General features: G+C 41.4%; 1 protein-coding gene across 5 annotated transcripts in view; it reads left to right on the top strand.

The window, feature by feature from the left end:
* Positions 1-15,406, top strand: part of MTR (5-methyltetrahydrofolate-homocysteine methyltransferase) — a 130,367-nt gene that overhangs the window by 7,091 nt on the left and 107,870 nt on the right. For 4 of the 5 annotated variants that reach the window (XR_011074468.1, XR_011074469.1, XM_068547550.1 and 1 more), the window contains exons 2-8: positions 180-394; positions 5,893-5,982; positions 8,622-8,691; positions 10,456-10,548; positions 11,937-12,043; positions 13,486-13,545; positions 14,310-14,404. Coding sequence is in view for 3 of the 5 variants with exons in the window: in XM_068547550.1 (XP_068403651.1) it covers positions 180-394; positions 5,893-5,982; positions 8,622-8,691; positions 10,456-10,548; positions 11,937-12,043; positions 13,486-13,545; positions 14,310-14,404 (730 nt within the window). In the remaining 2 variants the exon portion in view is untranslated. The remainder of the gene's footprint in view (positions 1-179; positions 395-5,892; positions 5,983-8,621; positions 8,692-10,455; positions 10,549-11,936; positions 12,044-13,485; positions 13,546-14,309; positions 14,405-15,406) is intronic. The other variant, XM_068547549.1, reaches the window with a different exon arrangement.

Raw genomic sequence — 15,406 nt, 5'->3', positions numbered from 1 at the left:
TGTTATTTAATGTAAACATTTTGGGGCAGCATTTTTCAAATGCCACAAGGTTACAAGCTCGTGTTTTATGAGCCCCATTTACTCCCTGTTGTGAATTAGTATAATTTAGTCTACACTCCCTCTCCACACACGTTTTCCCCCTTTCATTTTGTAAAGTCAGATTTTCACTTTCCTTAAAGCAGGAATGAAGAAGACCCTGCAGGATGAGATTGACGCCATCCTGCGGGAGAGGATTATGGTGCTTGACGGAGGGATGGGGACCATGATCCAGCGGCACAAGCTGAGTGAAGACGACTTCCGAGGACAAGAATTTGAAGATCACGCCAGGCCCCTGAGAGGCAACAATGACATTTTAAGTATAACTCAGCCCAATGTCATTTACCAAATCCATAAGGTAAAGCATCCCCAGGTTCTTATATTTTCATCCTGTCATTCCGAAAGGCCTTTGGTGTCCTGAGGGCAGACCACTGGGCCAAGTGCTCTGGGGGAGACAGAAGAAAGGGATGACTTGTTCAGATAGAGGTGGCTTATTCAGAAAGCAGGTTTTGGGCGCCATGTAAAAGTCATGCACGGTATTGAGCATTCAAGATAAGGAAATGAGGAGGGCAGGTTTTCTGCCTTTGAGGCATTTCAACGACAGTGAAAAACCATAAAATCCTGGACAAGTTAGGGTTTTTACCTACACTAACTTGTTTAAGTCACCACAACAGCCCTGATGAAGTTAAAACTGAAAGGTAGTTGTTATTCTCATTTTGTAGATTTGGAAACTGAGCACCTCAGAGTTTAAATAACTTGCCTGACGTGACAGAGGTTTACTGACTTGAAGTCCCGTGTTCTTTCATGCTGTTTTCCTGTCTTTAATAAAAATGACTAGCCTTGGTCAGGGAACTAAGATCCTGCAAGCTGTGTGGCATGACCAAAAAACAAATTAAAAAAATGGCTAGCCAACATAAAGAAATCAGAAGTAAGTAACTGGGTATTGCTAGACTTTTAAAATTTAAGAATAAGTGTAGGACTAAACTGTTTCATAGCTTATCATGGGAATTTCATAGGATTATGACTAGAAGAGCTAATAAGGTGATTTAATCTGTTTTTCTGGTCTGGATTCAATTTGAAGGACAAACATATTTACCAGGGAAGTAAGAAAGTTTTATCTTTTGGAGAAGGACATTGTTATAGGTGTTTCAGACTTTTTTTAAAAAATTGAGGCATAATTGACAAAGAACATAACATTGGTTTCAGGTGTACAACGTCATGATTTGAAATTTGTATATATTGTGAAATGGTCACCATAGTAAGTCTAGCTAACATCTGTTACCCTACACAGTTGCAAATTTTTTTTCCTTGTGATGAGGATTTTTAAGATCTACTTTCTTAGCAACTTTCAAATATACAATGCAGTAGTATTAACAATAGTCACCATGCTGTACATTACATCCCCATGACTTATTTATTTTATAACTGGAAGTTTGTACCTTTTGACCCTTTCATCCATTTCCCCTTCCCTCCACCCTCCACCTCTGGCAACCACCTTCCTTCTTTTTTATAGCTCAGTTATATTCCATTGCATATGCATATAACATTTCCTTTATTCAGCCATCATTGGACACTTAGATTGTCTCCATATGTTGGCAACTGTAAATAATGCTGCAGTGAACATGGGGGTGCATCTATCTTTTTGAGTTAGTGTTTTTGTTTTCTTTGGGTATTACCCAGAAATAGAATTGCTGGATCATATAGTAGTTCTATTTTTAATTTTTTGAGGAACCTGCATTCTGTTTTCCATAGTGGTTGCACAAATTTACATTCCTGCCAACCGTGCGAGAGGATTCCCTTTTCTCCACCTCCTCACCAACACTTGTTATTTCTTATCTTTTTGATAATAGGCATTCTGATAGGTGAGAGGTGATATCTTGTCGTTTTAATTTGCATTTTCCCTGATGATTAGTGATGTTGAGCATCTTTTCATGTACCTGTTGGCCATCTGTATGTCTTCTTTGGAAAAATGTCTATTCAGATCTTCTGCCCATTTTTTTTTTTTTGGCCGTGCTGCGAGGCATGCAGGATCTTAGTTCCTCGAGCAGGGATCGAACCTGCACACCCCCTGCAGTGGAAGTGTGGTGTCTTAACCACTGGACTGCCAGGGAAGTCCTGTCTTCTGCCCATTTTTGAATTAGATTGTTTGGATTTTTTTTTGCTACTGTGTTGTATGAGTTCTTTGTCTATTTTGGATATCCTTATCAGACACATGATTTGCAAATATTTTCTCCCATTCAGTAGGTTGCCTTTTCATTTTGTTGATGGTTTCCTTTGCTGTGCAGATACTTTTTAGTTTGATATAGTCTCACTTGTTTATTTTTTGCTTTTGTTGCCTTTCAGACTCTTCTTAAAGAAAAAAAACTCAAACAAATCAGTGATTAAATGATTTATTGAGGGTGGAAGGGATCCTTCTCTTGGGTGATCAAGACTTTGTTCTAGATCAGATGCAGAATGGTTTTCATTTGAAGAAGAGCTAGGAATGCCTTTCCTTTGGTCATAATGGAAATTGTAGTTACTGGAAGATTTTAAATTGGTCCTTGAAGAGTTTTGGTTCTACGAGTTTTTCTGCGAGGCCTGAGAGTACGTAGTCAAATAGCATTATAAAATTCCAGTATATTGTGGATTGGGAATGCCATCATGGGTATGAATTGCTTGGCGTGGTTACAAACATCAGTTCTTATTATGCAGTTGGTGAAATCACCACCCTCCCCCAACCCCCGACACCCAGCCCAGCCCAGCCCAGCCCATGACGTGTGGTTTTGTCCTTATTCAAGTGGATTATCACTAGAGTATGAGCTTCCTGAGGGCAGGAATTTGGGCCTGCTTTTCACTGCTGAATCCCTACTGCCTAAAACAGTATCTTGCACATAGTAAGTCAGTAAATTTTTTTTTTAAATAAATTTTATTTATGTATTTATTTTTGGCTGTGTTGAGTCTTTGTTGCTGTGCGTGGGCTTTCTCTAGTTGCGGCAAGCGGGAGCTACTCTTCGTTGCAGTGTGCAGGCTTCTCATTGCAGTGGCTTCTCTTGTTGTGGAGCACGGGCTCTAGGCATGCGGGCTTCAATAGTTGCAGCATGCGGGCTCAGTAGTTGTGGCTCGCAGGCTCTAGAGCGCAGGCTCCGTAGCTGTGGCACACGGGCTTAGTTGCTCCGCGGCATGTGGGATCTTCCTGGACCAGGGCTCAAACCTTTGTCCCCTTCATTGGCAGGCGGATTCTTAACTGCTGCGCCACCAGGAAAGTCCCAGTAAATGTTTTCTGAGGGAACGAATCTTTGTCCTGTGAGTTAGGTAGGCATGTAGATAGAACAGCAAGTTTCCCAAGATAGGGACGTGAAGCAAAAATGACTTTAAATACCATAAGGTGTAACCTAGCTGTCCCATTCGTGGGGGAATATTGACTAGCTGGAGTTCTCTGGATGTAGAGACCGTGTCGTGTTCATGGGTGAGGAAGGGAAAAAGACTGGGTTATTTGCACACTTAGTTATTTCTAGTGGAGTTACTGACCATAGAGCTGATCCCCTGATACTTAATTTTAATGGAATGGCCAGGTTCTATTTGAAGTGCAAGTGTCTGACACTAAGCTTTTTTGATTGTAATGTAAGCGCCTGACATTAAGCTTTTGGTTGCTGAGGCATTGTTTAAGAGGCATCTATGTCAATAAACACCCTGCCAGCTGTGTGACACATCTGCTAGCTAAACATCACAGTCATTCCTGCCCAACCCACGCCTTCCCCCAGCTACCTCACTGTATGGCCCGGGCATGCCTGTACTCTCCAGGACCCATGGGGAATAAACCTTGTTTGTTTTCAAAAGTTCCCTGATGGTTGTTGCTGAGGTGAGTCTTGCAATCATAATAAGAACCAATAGCGCCAGTGTAGCTGTGGCATTGGCTTGGTCCTGGCTCAGCACAGGCGGTAAGGGCCCATGTGAGTGCATCAGGCATTCCTAGCTTATCACTGTTGATAGGCTGAGACCAACAGGAACCAATATTTAAAACACCTGTTGGTAGCCTGTGGCCTTGCTGTCATTAATGGCCTCCTTTAATCTTGACAGCTTTCTATTGATACATGCGAAAACTGAGGGGTAGAGAAATTAAGTAGCTTGCCCATATCACACATGTTTTCAATTGGTGAGAATAGGCTTGTAATCTCAGGGGTGTCATATCCGGAGCCCATGAGTGGGATATTGTTCCGGGAAAGAAGGTGGAGAGAAAGGGTGAAGAGCTAGAAGGAACACCTTTTAAACTTTATATTATTTAAAATTTTAAATCTACACACAATTGGAGAAAATAATAACTAGGAATTTAGAAATATTTTTTCCCTAATTATAAAGACAATATGTGTTCATTGTTACAAACATAAAATGTCTAGCTAGATGCTGTAGAAAGCATAAAGGAGAAAATTAAAACCACCTGTAATATCGATACCAAGACATAATTGCCATTCACCTATTTTAATTTATATTTCAGTCTAGTTTTCTGTGTTTGGATTTTTAAAATTAAATTTGGATTATTATTACTTCATACTATTTTATAATTTGCATTTTTTACTTAATACCATGAGCATTAAATATCCTGAGACATGGTTTTAATAACTTCATAATAATCTATTCTACATATATATCATCATTTACTTAACTAACCTTATTCTTGGACATTAAGGTTGTTTTCAGTTTTTCTTGCTCTTTGTTGAAAAACTAAATTTTAATTTGTTCTTATAAAACAGAACCCATAGATAAGAATAAATTCCCTTTTAACCACTATTCCAAATTTCTATTTTTTCCCCAGAGATAACCACTTATACTAGTTGGTGTATGTCTTTCCAGATCATTTGTTATGCATTTATGTATATGTATATATTACGTATGTATGTGTATACATATAGATATCTGTAGAAAACTCAGTACTATTTGTGTGTATGTATGTTTTAAACTTAATGGTGTCATGGTTTACATATCAGTCAATTTTGTTTTTCTACTCAATACTTTTGGAGATTTTCTGTGTTAGTATATGTAGATATATGTGCACACTGTTTTTTAGCTGCCACATAGCATGTAATAAAATGGACATATTATAGTTTATTTAGCCATTTCCCTAGTGATAGATAGTTGGGATGTTTGTGACTTATTATAAATGTGTGAACCTTGGTTTTCATTTCCCAGCTCTTCTGCAAACAGTGTCCATCTGCTTAGGTGGGGTTGGGCTTACTCACTATTGGAAGATCAAGAGATTCCAGAATTTTCATCGGATTGAGGTTGAGATGGTGTCCAAAGAGTGAAACAAGACAGAAAGGTTTCAAACAGGGAGAACCGGAGGGCACCGAGGTCCTCAGGGTTTCGTAAGGGTGCAGATGTGGCTCAGAGGGACCAGGAGCTGTGGACTGAAGCGACTGTGGTCAGAATCAAGATTGCAGAGATAGTGCCCTTCTCAGTGGGGCTCTGACCGCGCTGAAGCAGAGAGCTGGCAAAGGAACAGAAGGAATGTTTGTTGAGGGCCATCGTGTGCTAGAAGCTTGGCGTGTGATCTGTACCATCATCTGGCCACCCGGTGAAGTAGGGTTAAACTACTTTCGAATGAGGAAACTGAAACTCACAGAGTTTAAGGAACTTGACTCAATTCACACCGCAAGTGAACTTTGTCTGAATTCAAGTTCTGTGTTTATTTATTCATACCACAGGCCTTTCTATGAAATCCGTAGGTCTTTTTGCATCCCCAGCCTCTATCTAGTACAGTGCCTTGCACTTAGTAAGTGGTCAAAAGATGTTTGGTGGCCTTGGTGAGGAAAAGACTAGTTTATTGTTGGGGGACAGGGATTCTAAAACTCATAGCATTGACATTACTTTCCCTCGTGGCAGGATTACTTGCTGGCTGGGGCAGATATCATTGAAACAAATACTTTTAGCAGCACTGCTATTGCCCAAGCTGACTATGGCCTCGAACACTTGGTAAGGATTTCGTTTTTCCTTGTATCTAAGATATTCATGAGCGTTTGCTGCATTGGTAATTGCTAGTGAGAAAACCAGCCAAAGCTGCAGAGTCAAGCTAATGCCTAGTTATGTATTATTTGTGGTCAGATGGGGAAAATGGTTAGAATCGCTTCTGCTTATAAACACAACAGCCCATTCATTTTCCAGCTGGTTTCTTTATGGGCAAGTAATAATCAAATAAAAACGATACTTATTATGCAGTGACTGTGAATAAAAGCATAATGATTGGCCATGTGCACAGTTCTGTGAAGCCTTTTTAAGTCGGGTGACAGATTTGGTTTCCTTTTTTAAAAAAATTGTGGAAAAATACAGGTAACATAAAATTTACCGTTTTAACCAATTTTAAGTGTACAGTTCAGTGGCATTAAGTACATTCACATTGTTGTGCTACCGTTACCACCATCTGTCCGTGGAACTCTTTTCACCTTGTAGAACTTAAACTCTGTACCCATTAAACAATAATTCCCAATTTCCCTTCCACCTCAGCCGTTAGAAACCACCATTCTACTTTCTGTCTCTATGAATTTAACTCCCCTAGCTACCTTGTATGAGTGGATCATACAGTTTTTGTCCTTTTGTGACTTACCTTGTTTCACTTAGTTTAATGTCCCCAAGGTTCACTGATGTTGTAGCATGTATCAGAATATCGTACTCTTTCGAGGTTGAATAATATTCCACCGTATGGATATGCCACATTTTGTTTATTCATTCATCTGTTGAGGGACATGGGCTGATTCCACCTTTTGGCTACTGTGAACAATGTTGCTATGAGCACGGTGTACAGATAATCTGTTCTTCATCCCTGCTTTCACTTCCTTTGAGCATATATACATAACCAGAAGTAGAGTTGCCGAACTATACACTAATTCAATGTTTAATTTTTTGCGAAACCACCATACTGTTTTCCACAGTGGCTGCATCATTTTGTATACCTGCCAATAGTGTACAAGGTTTCCAGTTTTTACACATCTTTGCCAGCATTTGTTCTGTTTCTCTTTTTGTTTTTTCCTGATAGTAGGCATCCTAGTGGGTGTGGGGTAAAGGATTTCATTTCTTTTTAGTCAACAAGATGCTTCCATATTCAAATTTTGTAAACTGATAATGATGAAAATATATGGTAGATGCTGAGGTCCCCATTTCTGGGTGGGATTTTTCCAGAACGTGCCTCTGTGTTCATGCACGTAGTCCTGAGTGCTCTGACACTGTTTTCCCTCCTGGTGATGGGGCTTTGTGAAATCACTTGCCTTGTGGGTTATCAGGGGAATTATTTGAGGGCAGGAGTTGGCAAACATTTTCCGTTAAGGGCCAGACAGTAAATATTTAAAGCTTTGTTGGCTACGTACAGTCTCTTTTGCAACTACTCAACGCTGGCATTATAGTGCAAAAGCAGCAACCAGGACATGGAAGCAACCTAAGTGTCCATCATCAGATGAATGGATAAAGAAGATGTGGCACATATATACAATGGAGTATTACTCAGCCATAAAAAGAAATGAAATGGAGGTATTTGTAGTGAGGTGGATGGAGTTAGAGTCTGTCATACAGAGTGAAGTAAGTCAGAGAAAAACAAATACAGTATGCTAACACATATATATGGAATCTAAGGGAAAATAAAGGTCATGAAGAACCTAGTGGCAAGATGGGAATAAAGACACAGACCTATTAGAGAATGGACTTGAGGATATGGGGAGGGGGAGGGGTAAGATGTGACAGGGTGAGAGACTGGCATAGACATATATACACTACCAAATGTCAAATAGATAGCTAGTGAGAAGCAACCGCATAGCACAGGGAGATCAGCTTGGTGCTTTGTGACCACCTAGAGGGGTGGGATAGGGAGGGTGGGAGGGAGGGAGATGCAAGAGGGAAGAGATATGGGAACATATGTATATGTATAACTGATTCACTTTGTTATAAAGCAGAAACTAACACACCATTGTAACGCAATTATACTCCAATAAAGATGTTTAAAAAAAAAAAACAGCAACAGACAATACGTAAATGAATGGGCTTGAGTGTATTTCGGTAAAACTTGCAGGCACTACTTTGTATGTTTCTGCATGCTTGCTTTATTTCCTAGTGAGAGGGTTCATGGCCCTTCTCCAAATTCTCAAGAGTTTCTTAATCTACAAAAACTTCAGACCCACTGATTCCAACCATTGTACAGTGTAGGAAGCCAGGACCTGGAGGAGTTCCTAAGGGAACCACCCGGGCAGGTAGTGACAGAGCTGGTTTTAGAACCCAGGTCTTCTGTCTCTGAAGCCCCTGCTTTTTCCATTACTATGCTTTTTCCTAACTCTCAGAATATTTCACTACATCAGCTTATTCTGACGTGCCAGACGTCCAGAGATTGCCCTTTTTGCCAGATGGCTCATGGTTCTGTGGAAGACCGTAAAAGCAGTTCCCAAAGACTCTTGCCTTTCCTGTCGCCCTCAAGGCTGGGGCCGCTGGTAGGCCTTTTTGACTAAGATTTCATTCAGACCTCAAACTAATTTACTCCACCTTTCCTTACTGAATAAAACTGTGTTTTAGAAGGTTCCTTATTTATTTTATGGAGGGAAAGAAGGACAAACTAACATTTGCAGTTGATGTGTTAGGCCTATAGGATGAACAAGTGCTCTGCGGGAGTGGCCAGAAAAGCAGCTGAGGAGATCACTCTCCAGACAGGTAAGGAACAGTTTTCTCTCTTTTTTTTACAAAGATGTTTCCTTTGACATCCTCAACTGTAACATACTGTCCTTACTGCCCCTTTTCCTTTCACGACAGTTGGCCTACAGCAGCACTGCAGACACCATCATGTACTTGTTTGTAGGTTACTCTCTGCAGTTTCATAGTCAAGCATTCAGTGTCCCTCTGAATTGACTCTGTTTCCTTGGGCCTTGGGCTCAGGGTTTACGCTGTGTTTACTCTGCTGGGTGTTTTATCCTAACTTTGTAGCTAGAACCGTGACTTCCTTGTACATTTACAGCTAAAATGATTTGTCTCCCTTTGGAAGTATGTCTTTTGGTTATTGAGGCACGGCTGTTTTGGTTACATTGGTGATCATTAAGATATTTGATCTTCTCGCTTGAAAGCTACCCTCATCCCTGTGATTTTGCCTTATTTAGGTAAAGAGAGATTATCTTTTGAGCGTGTTCTACTTCATACCACTAGTGTCTTTGAAGGCGCTGTGTAGCACACAAAGAGGGTGGCATGAGAGTCAGTCTTGCTGGGATTTGAAAAGTGCCTCCCCGAAATAACTAGTCTCCTGGCTGGCTGCCATAAGAACACTTGGGCACCAGCTGGAGGGGAGGCTTTGAGGGCGGAAAAGGAATAGAAGAAATACATGGAGCCCCTGAAGATTTGGAAACGTGAAATTATTGCCAACAAGGAAGACGTAAAGCAAAATTGTTGGGAAGTTAGACACAGCATACTAATGAAGACTGAAGCAATTTATAGGAGCTCCGTTTCTGAGAGATAATGTTGAAATCGGAAGGGCATAGACTGTTGCCCCAACAAAGTCACAGGTCAGAGGCTATCAAACCAGCTAAAGCAGGGAAAGACAAGGACGTTTTTCTTACACCCACGTTATTGTTCAGCTTTGGGGAAGATAAAGAATATCGGGGCTTGTAAGCTGTTCAAAGGCTGGGCTATCAGCTGGTGGGTAGTTGGCTCCAGTTAGATGGTAAAGCATAACCACCTGGTTAAAACCACCAAAGGTGATGAGCACTACGGCCCTGCCCTGTGTTCCGATATGTAAGGAACACAACATCCCCGGCTCCTTTAGAAGCACCTAGACTCTAGCCTAGAGGAAAGCTTATTAAAACATTCTTGAAAGAGTTTTAATGTGAGATTTGATCTGCTTCATACTTGAATTTCAGGCTTTATAATTGTTAATCGTGATTTAATATTTTCCCCCAGCAAAGGCCCTGCAGTACAGCAGTGGAGAGCATTTCAAGATCAATGCTACTGTGAGGAACTTTTGCAAAACCTATGTTCACGACATTCAGGGTTTCTTAAGAGTAGGGAGAGAGAGCATTTGTCCAAGCATAGCTATGGTGATAGAAAAGGATTACTAACTGAAATTCTTTGAAGCCACATGTGTGAGAATTCAGAGTTTTTTGGGTTGGCTTGGCGGTAACATGTGCACATACTTTATATTTCATAATTTCCTCAGTGGGATCCAGGACAGCCTCATAATCAAACATCTATTTGCAGTAAAATCTATGAATCGTCCACTAAGTGAGGTAAAGACTATAAATAGCCTCTTGTAGTTTAGGAGAGGTCAAGTTTTGTTGTCAAATGAATCAAGGAAAAAAGGGGGGCTTTTGCGCTTTTTGGATTTCAGAGTTACGGACAGAGGATTATATACCTGTGTTCTAGGGGAAATCTGATAGCGTTTTAACTTATGAGCTGTTTAGAGATTTCACACTTGTTTTTCTTTTCCTAAAGGAATTAAGAGGTATGTGGCAGGAGCTCTGGGTCCAACTAACAAGACACTCTCTGTGTCCCCATCTGTGGAAAGACCAGATTACAGGAACATCAGTGAGTATGAGATATAATCATTGACCTTGGGCAAGTACCTCTGTGTTTCAGTAATCTGTAAATCTGTAAAATGGGGCCAATACCAACATCTACTTAAGGATTATTGTGACTTAAGGGCTTACAGCAGTCCCTGGAATGTAGTAAACATTAAAATAAAAAGTGAGCTATTATTAGTCATAGTATTAGTATTACGCATTTTGAGCCTGCTTTCAAAGGTGCATGTTGTTGTGTTTGGGCTTCTTTATCAGCTGCAGAAATGAAACCAGTCAAAATAAAACTTTAAACTGAGAAGTTGAGCAAATATAGACACCAGGCCTTGGTCAGTTATAGAATAACCCACTAGACTCCCACTTTATTTATCAGAAAGCAGCCCAAGCTATATATGCATACTAGCATTGTAAACGTTGTAAACTACCATCTATAAGCATACTTGCATTGAGAGTGTATGAAAAGTCTAGAAATCTAGGTCAATTTCTTAAGCATCAGACTACAAAAAAACAAAAAGTATTAAATGATCAGAGCAGAATAGTAATGATACTACGTGTGGTAATGAATTCTGTGTAGAAGACAAGTTCAGGCAAGTGTGGATTGTAGGTTTTGGTGACATACCACACTTTTCCACTGGGGGTTGCTCATTCTGGGCTGACGTGTGGCCAGTCCTCCCTCTGGTCTAGGTGTGGCAGTGAGGAGCTAACGTTTCCTGTCTCTTGTGCTGAATAGGATGAAGTAGGCTTCTCTATTGAATATATGAACATCTTTTCTTTCTTGGGTGAGAGATCAAATGGGGAGAGGGGTGACCTCTCAGATGGAAGTAGACAAGACATTTCTAACAAAAATTTTATCTAGGAGTGATTAGACTCTTTTGTGTTTGAGAGTGAAATTGCCCCCCAGGCAGGTTTCTTCTCTGACAGAGCTGGTGTTAGAGGGCAGGAGCAAAATCTACAGCACCGCAGACTTTTACCCCAGAGGGTGTGAGAGAATGTGATGCAACGGGTGTTGTATCCAGATCAGTGTGACATGTTTCTCTAGTTGTTCCTCACACTCATCCCTGAATTGATTAACACCATCCCCGGAAAGATCTATTTTAAAGATCTTAAAAGTAAGAGCCAGGGCTCAAGAAATCATACACCTTTCCACCCAGCCACTCATTCTCGGCTCACACATGGGAAGTGAGCCCGTGTGCTAAGTGTTTAGGAGCATCCGTGTTCAGTTTGCTGGTTTAACTTCCATCACTGCCATGTTTCTTACAAAAGGTGGTGTTGCCCTTAAATTATGCATTATAGACCAGCAGTGGTCAGTTCACCTGGCACCAGGCCTGAGCTCAGTGTGTCCTGGGCTTTCAGAGGATGTCCATGACTAATGTCCTGGGTGTGGTTTGGTTTTTGCAGCATTTGATGAACTCGTTGAAGCATACAAAGAGCAGGCCAAAGGGCTTCTGGATGGTGGGGTTGATATCTTACTCATTGAAACTATTTTTGATACCGCCAATGCCAAGGTGAGTTAAAGGAGAAAAAAGCGGCTGGGCTGGGCTGGGGGCTGGGGTGCATCCCCTAATGTAGTGAGGAGACTGTAATAACCATTATTAAAGTTAAATCAAATTCCTTGATTCCATTTTATTCTTGAATATTTCTAACTGAGTCCAGTAGAATGAAGGAAACTTCAAAAGGTTATGTATCTAACTTTTAAAAAATGTTTTTTTAATTATGAAAGTAAATATTTTCATATATAGCTACTATATGTACATAGATGCATAGGTAATAAATATATACGCATGGTTCTAAAATTCAAAAGACACATAAATGGGAATTCCCTGGTGGTCCAGTGGTTAGGACTTGGAGCTTTCACTGCCAAGGGCCTTGGTCCCATCCCTGGTTGGGGAACTAAGATCCCGCAAGCCGTGCTGCTTCGCCAGAAAAGAAAAAAAAAGACATATAAATGTATGGAATAAAAAGTAAATATCCTCCTGTCTCCTATTCCCTGGGTATTCAGCCATCTTCCCCAGGGACAACTGCTATTACTGGTGTGAGGGTCCTGACAGAGATTCCATGCAGATAAAAGCATGCGTGATGCGTGTGCGTATGTGTATGTGGTTATATTCTTTGTATATGTACAAAGGTACATAAGTGTGTGGAATAAAAAGTAGATATCCTCATACATACGTTTTTGCACAGTGTCTCTGAAGATAAATTTCTACAAGTGAAATTGCAAGGTTTAAAGGGTCTGGGCACTGTTAATTTTGATTTTTAGTGTCAAATTCCCTCTAAGATTGTACTCATTTATCCTCCAATCAGCAAGCAGTGCACAGTAGTGCTGCTTTCACCACACCCTCTCTGTTGAACTTTTTGATCTTTTCCAATCTGATAGCTGAAAAATACTACCTCACTATAGTTATAATTTGTGCCGTCGGCCCTCCGTGTCAGTGGGTTCCGATGTGGAACAGCCTTGAGCATTGGAGGACCTTGATGTCTGGTCCCGGAACTTAATAAAACATGGACGGTACAGATTAACATGGGATTTGTGCCTTTACAGCCCATTCTAGCTCATACTCTTTTTTGCAATGACATACACTGTTGGTTCATATACCTACCATGTATATATGAGACTGTGGAAAGCAGAGGCTTCTTATTTATCTATTTTTAATTTTGACTGAGTGAAAGCAGAAAGAGTAGCTCTTCAGCCCTTCCTCAGAGGAAGTATTAGTTCGTGGAGGGACTTTCAGTCAGCATTTGTTTTGTTGTAACGTGTACAGTGTTACCCTTGAGAAAGGGGCCCTGGGGTTTTGTGTTATCAGGAGGACGTGTTTCTCCTCCTCCTCCCCAGGGAAGGTGATGTGTATCTTATCTGAAGAGGTCTGGGTAAGGGAGCATTCTCATCAGCCAGTTAGGCTGACCTGTGTCGCAGTCTCTCAGAAACAAAGGTGTCCTTTTTCTCCGACAGGCAGCCTTGTTTGCAGTCCACAGACTTTTTGAAGAGGAATATGCTCCCCGGCCTATCCTTGTAAGTTCTCAAATATTGCCATGATGAATTTTGGTTTTTATTAATATTGTCATTTTGAGGGTGGGGTTTTTGTTTTCCTGCCATGGAACTGTTGACAGTATCTTTTAGGAACCAGCTACTTGCTTGGTTCACCTCCCTTCTTCCACCACCTCTAGACCCCTAGCAGTCTTATCCGTGGAAATGTACAGAAAATGAATGTAGCGGTGGTTTGTGGAAGGCGGGCTATTCCAAAGAAGCCTGGCTGAACCGGTCCCCCGAAGCCAAAGGCTCACTCTTGTTAGGGCCCGAGGGCGGACGGACTGGCGTGCTGACCGTGAAGTGTCCAGCACCAGAGACAGCGTGCTGCCGGTTCAGTAATGCAACAGGCAGGCCCCCATTGCTTGGTGAGAATAGAATAGAGTCAAACAAGGGGTGTCAGATGAATCAGATGTTGAACAGCAGGAGACCAGGATAACCTGAGGTATCTGTGGGGAAGTCTTCTCCAATGGGACTGGAGGTGTGAATCCTAAAGCTTTTTTGGACACTGCTTTTGTCTCGGTGACTTTCCCTTTTCTCTGTTTCTGTGGCTTTCCAACCCCTCCCCTGAGCACTGTGCATTCATCTGTTCTGACCGTTATAAAAAACAGTGCTGCCTTGGAGTTTGAGTGCCACAGTTCTCTTCCTTGTAAAAAAACAAAGTCAGCTTGCTCATTTTATTTTGTTTCTGTGACTGTATTCTTAACTCAGGTCTATGCTGTTGACGGAGTTTACTTTGTTCAATTCAGATTTCAGGGACAATTGTTGATAAAAGTGGGCGGACTCTCTCTGGCCAGACCGGGGAGGCGTTTGTCATCAGCGTGTCTCATGCAGACCCACTCTGGTGAGTGATCATTCTTTTCTGACTCCATTCCTTTTGCGGGGATCTCTTCTAATTTTAGTATATGTGCTGCCGAAGCGAGCACAACGGGGATCTCTTCTGATGACTACAGACGGTGACCCGGGAGGGGATTGCTTCTCTGTATTTCTGTGGTACCACTTGCATGAGATGTTGTCTTTCCTTGAAGTACATTCTGACTGCCCTGAGGACGTCAGAAGACGCTGCCTAAATGGGTCGATTTGAGGGAGGGGGGGAGAGTTCTCATACCCCCTGGGCCCACCAGAGAGTTGCCTTTTTGTCTGTAAGTGTCCCCCTTATAGTTTAAGACTGGCTTGGCCCACTAACAACACTTTAAATCTATTATCAGCACTTAAAAACTTTGCAAGGTTTTTTCACTCCCTGCATGCGGAGCAACCAGAAGTAGGGTAGTTTGAAATAAGGTGGGAATTCTAAAGCTCAGATTTTTATCTTTAAAATTAACATGGCTTTTACATTCTAGTTTGAAACATCTCTCTATTTTTCTGATGAAAATGGTTTAAATTCTGTACCGTGAGTGAGATGGAAGCTCCAAGAGTCTATACAGTTTCCTCCTGTGCCTTTTCCGTGCATGTTCTACTCCTGCCTGGAGGCCGTGCCTGCCCTGCAGGGTCACCCCGCCACATGAGCCTTTCAGACCCATCTCTAGGGTCCTCTCCGGGGACCCGTCCCTCTCTTACCAGCCCAGGTCGATGTTCTTCTCAGAGCACTCTATTCACTGTTATTATAGCCTTGGCCATAAAAATAAGAGTCATAGACATTTACTGAGAGTTTGCTGTGTGCCAGGCTCGGTTCTAAGTGCTTTATGAGAGTTCTCTCTTTTAATTTTGGCAACAACACCTTGAGGTAGCTGCTCCTCTTCAGATCTTTTGCTTATTGTTTTAGTTGGGTGGTTTTCTTATTGTTGAGTTTTAAAAATTAAAGAAAATATTTTGGATACCATATATGTGTTTTGCAAATATTTGCTCC

This window comes from Eschrichtius robustus, chromosome 7, assembly GCF_028021215.1.
Source record: "Eschrichtius robustus isolate mEscRob2 chromosome 7, mEscRob2.pri, whole genome shotgun sequence".
In the NCBI taxonomy this organism is placed as follows: domain Eukaryota; kingdom Metazoa; phylum Chordata; class Mammalia; order Artiodactyla; family Eschrichtiidae; genus Eschrichtius; species Eschrichtius robustus.
This window is presented reverse-complemented; position numbering and strand designations above follow the sequence as displayed.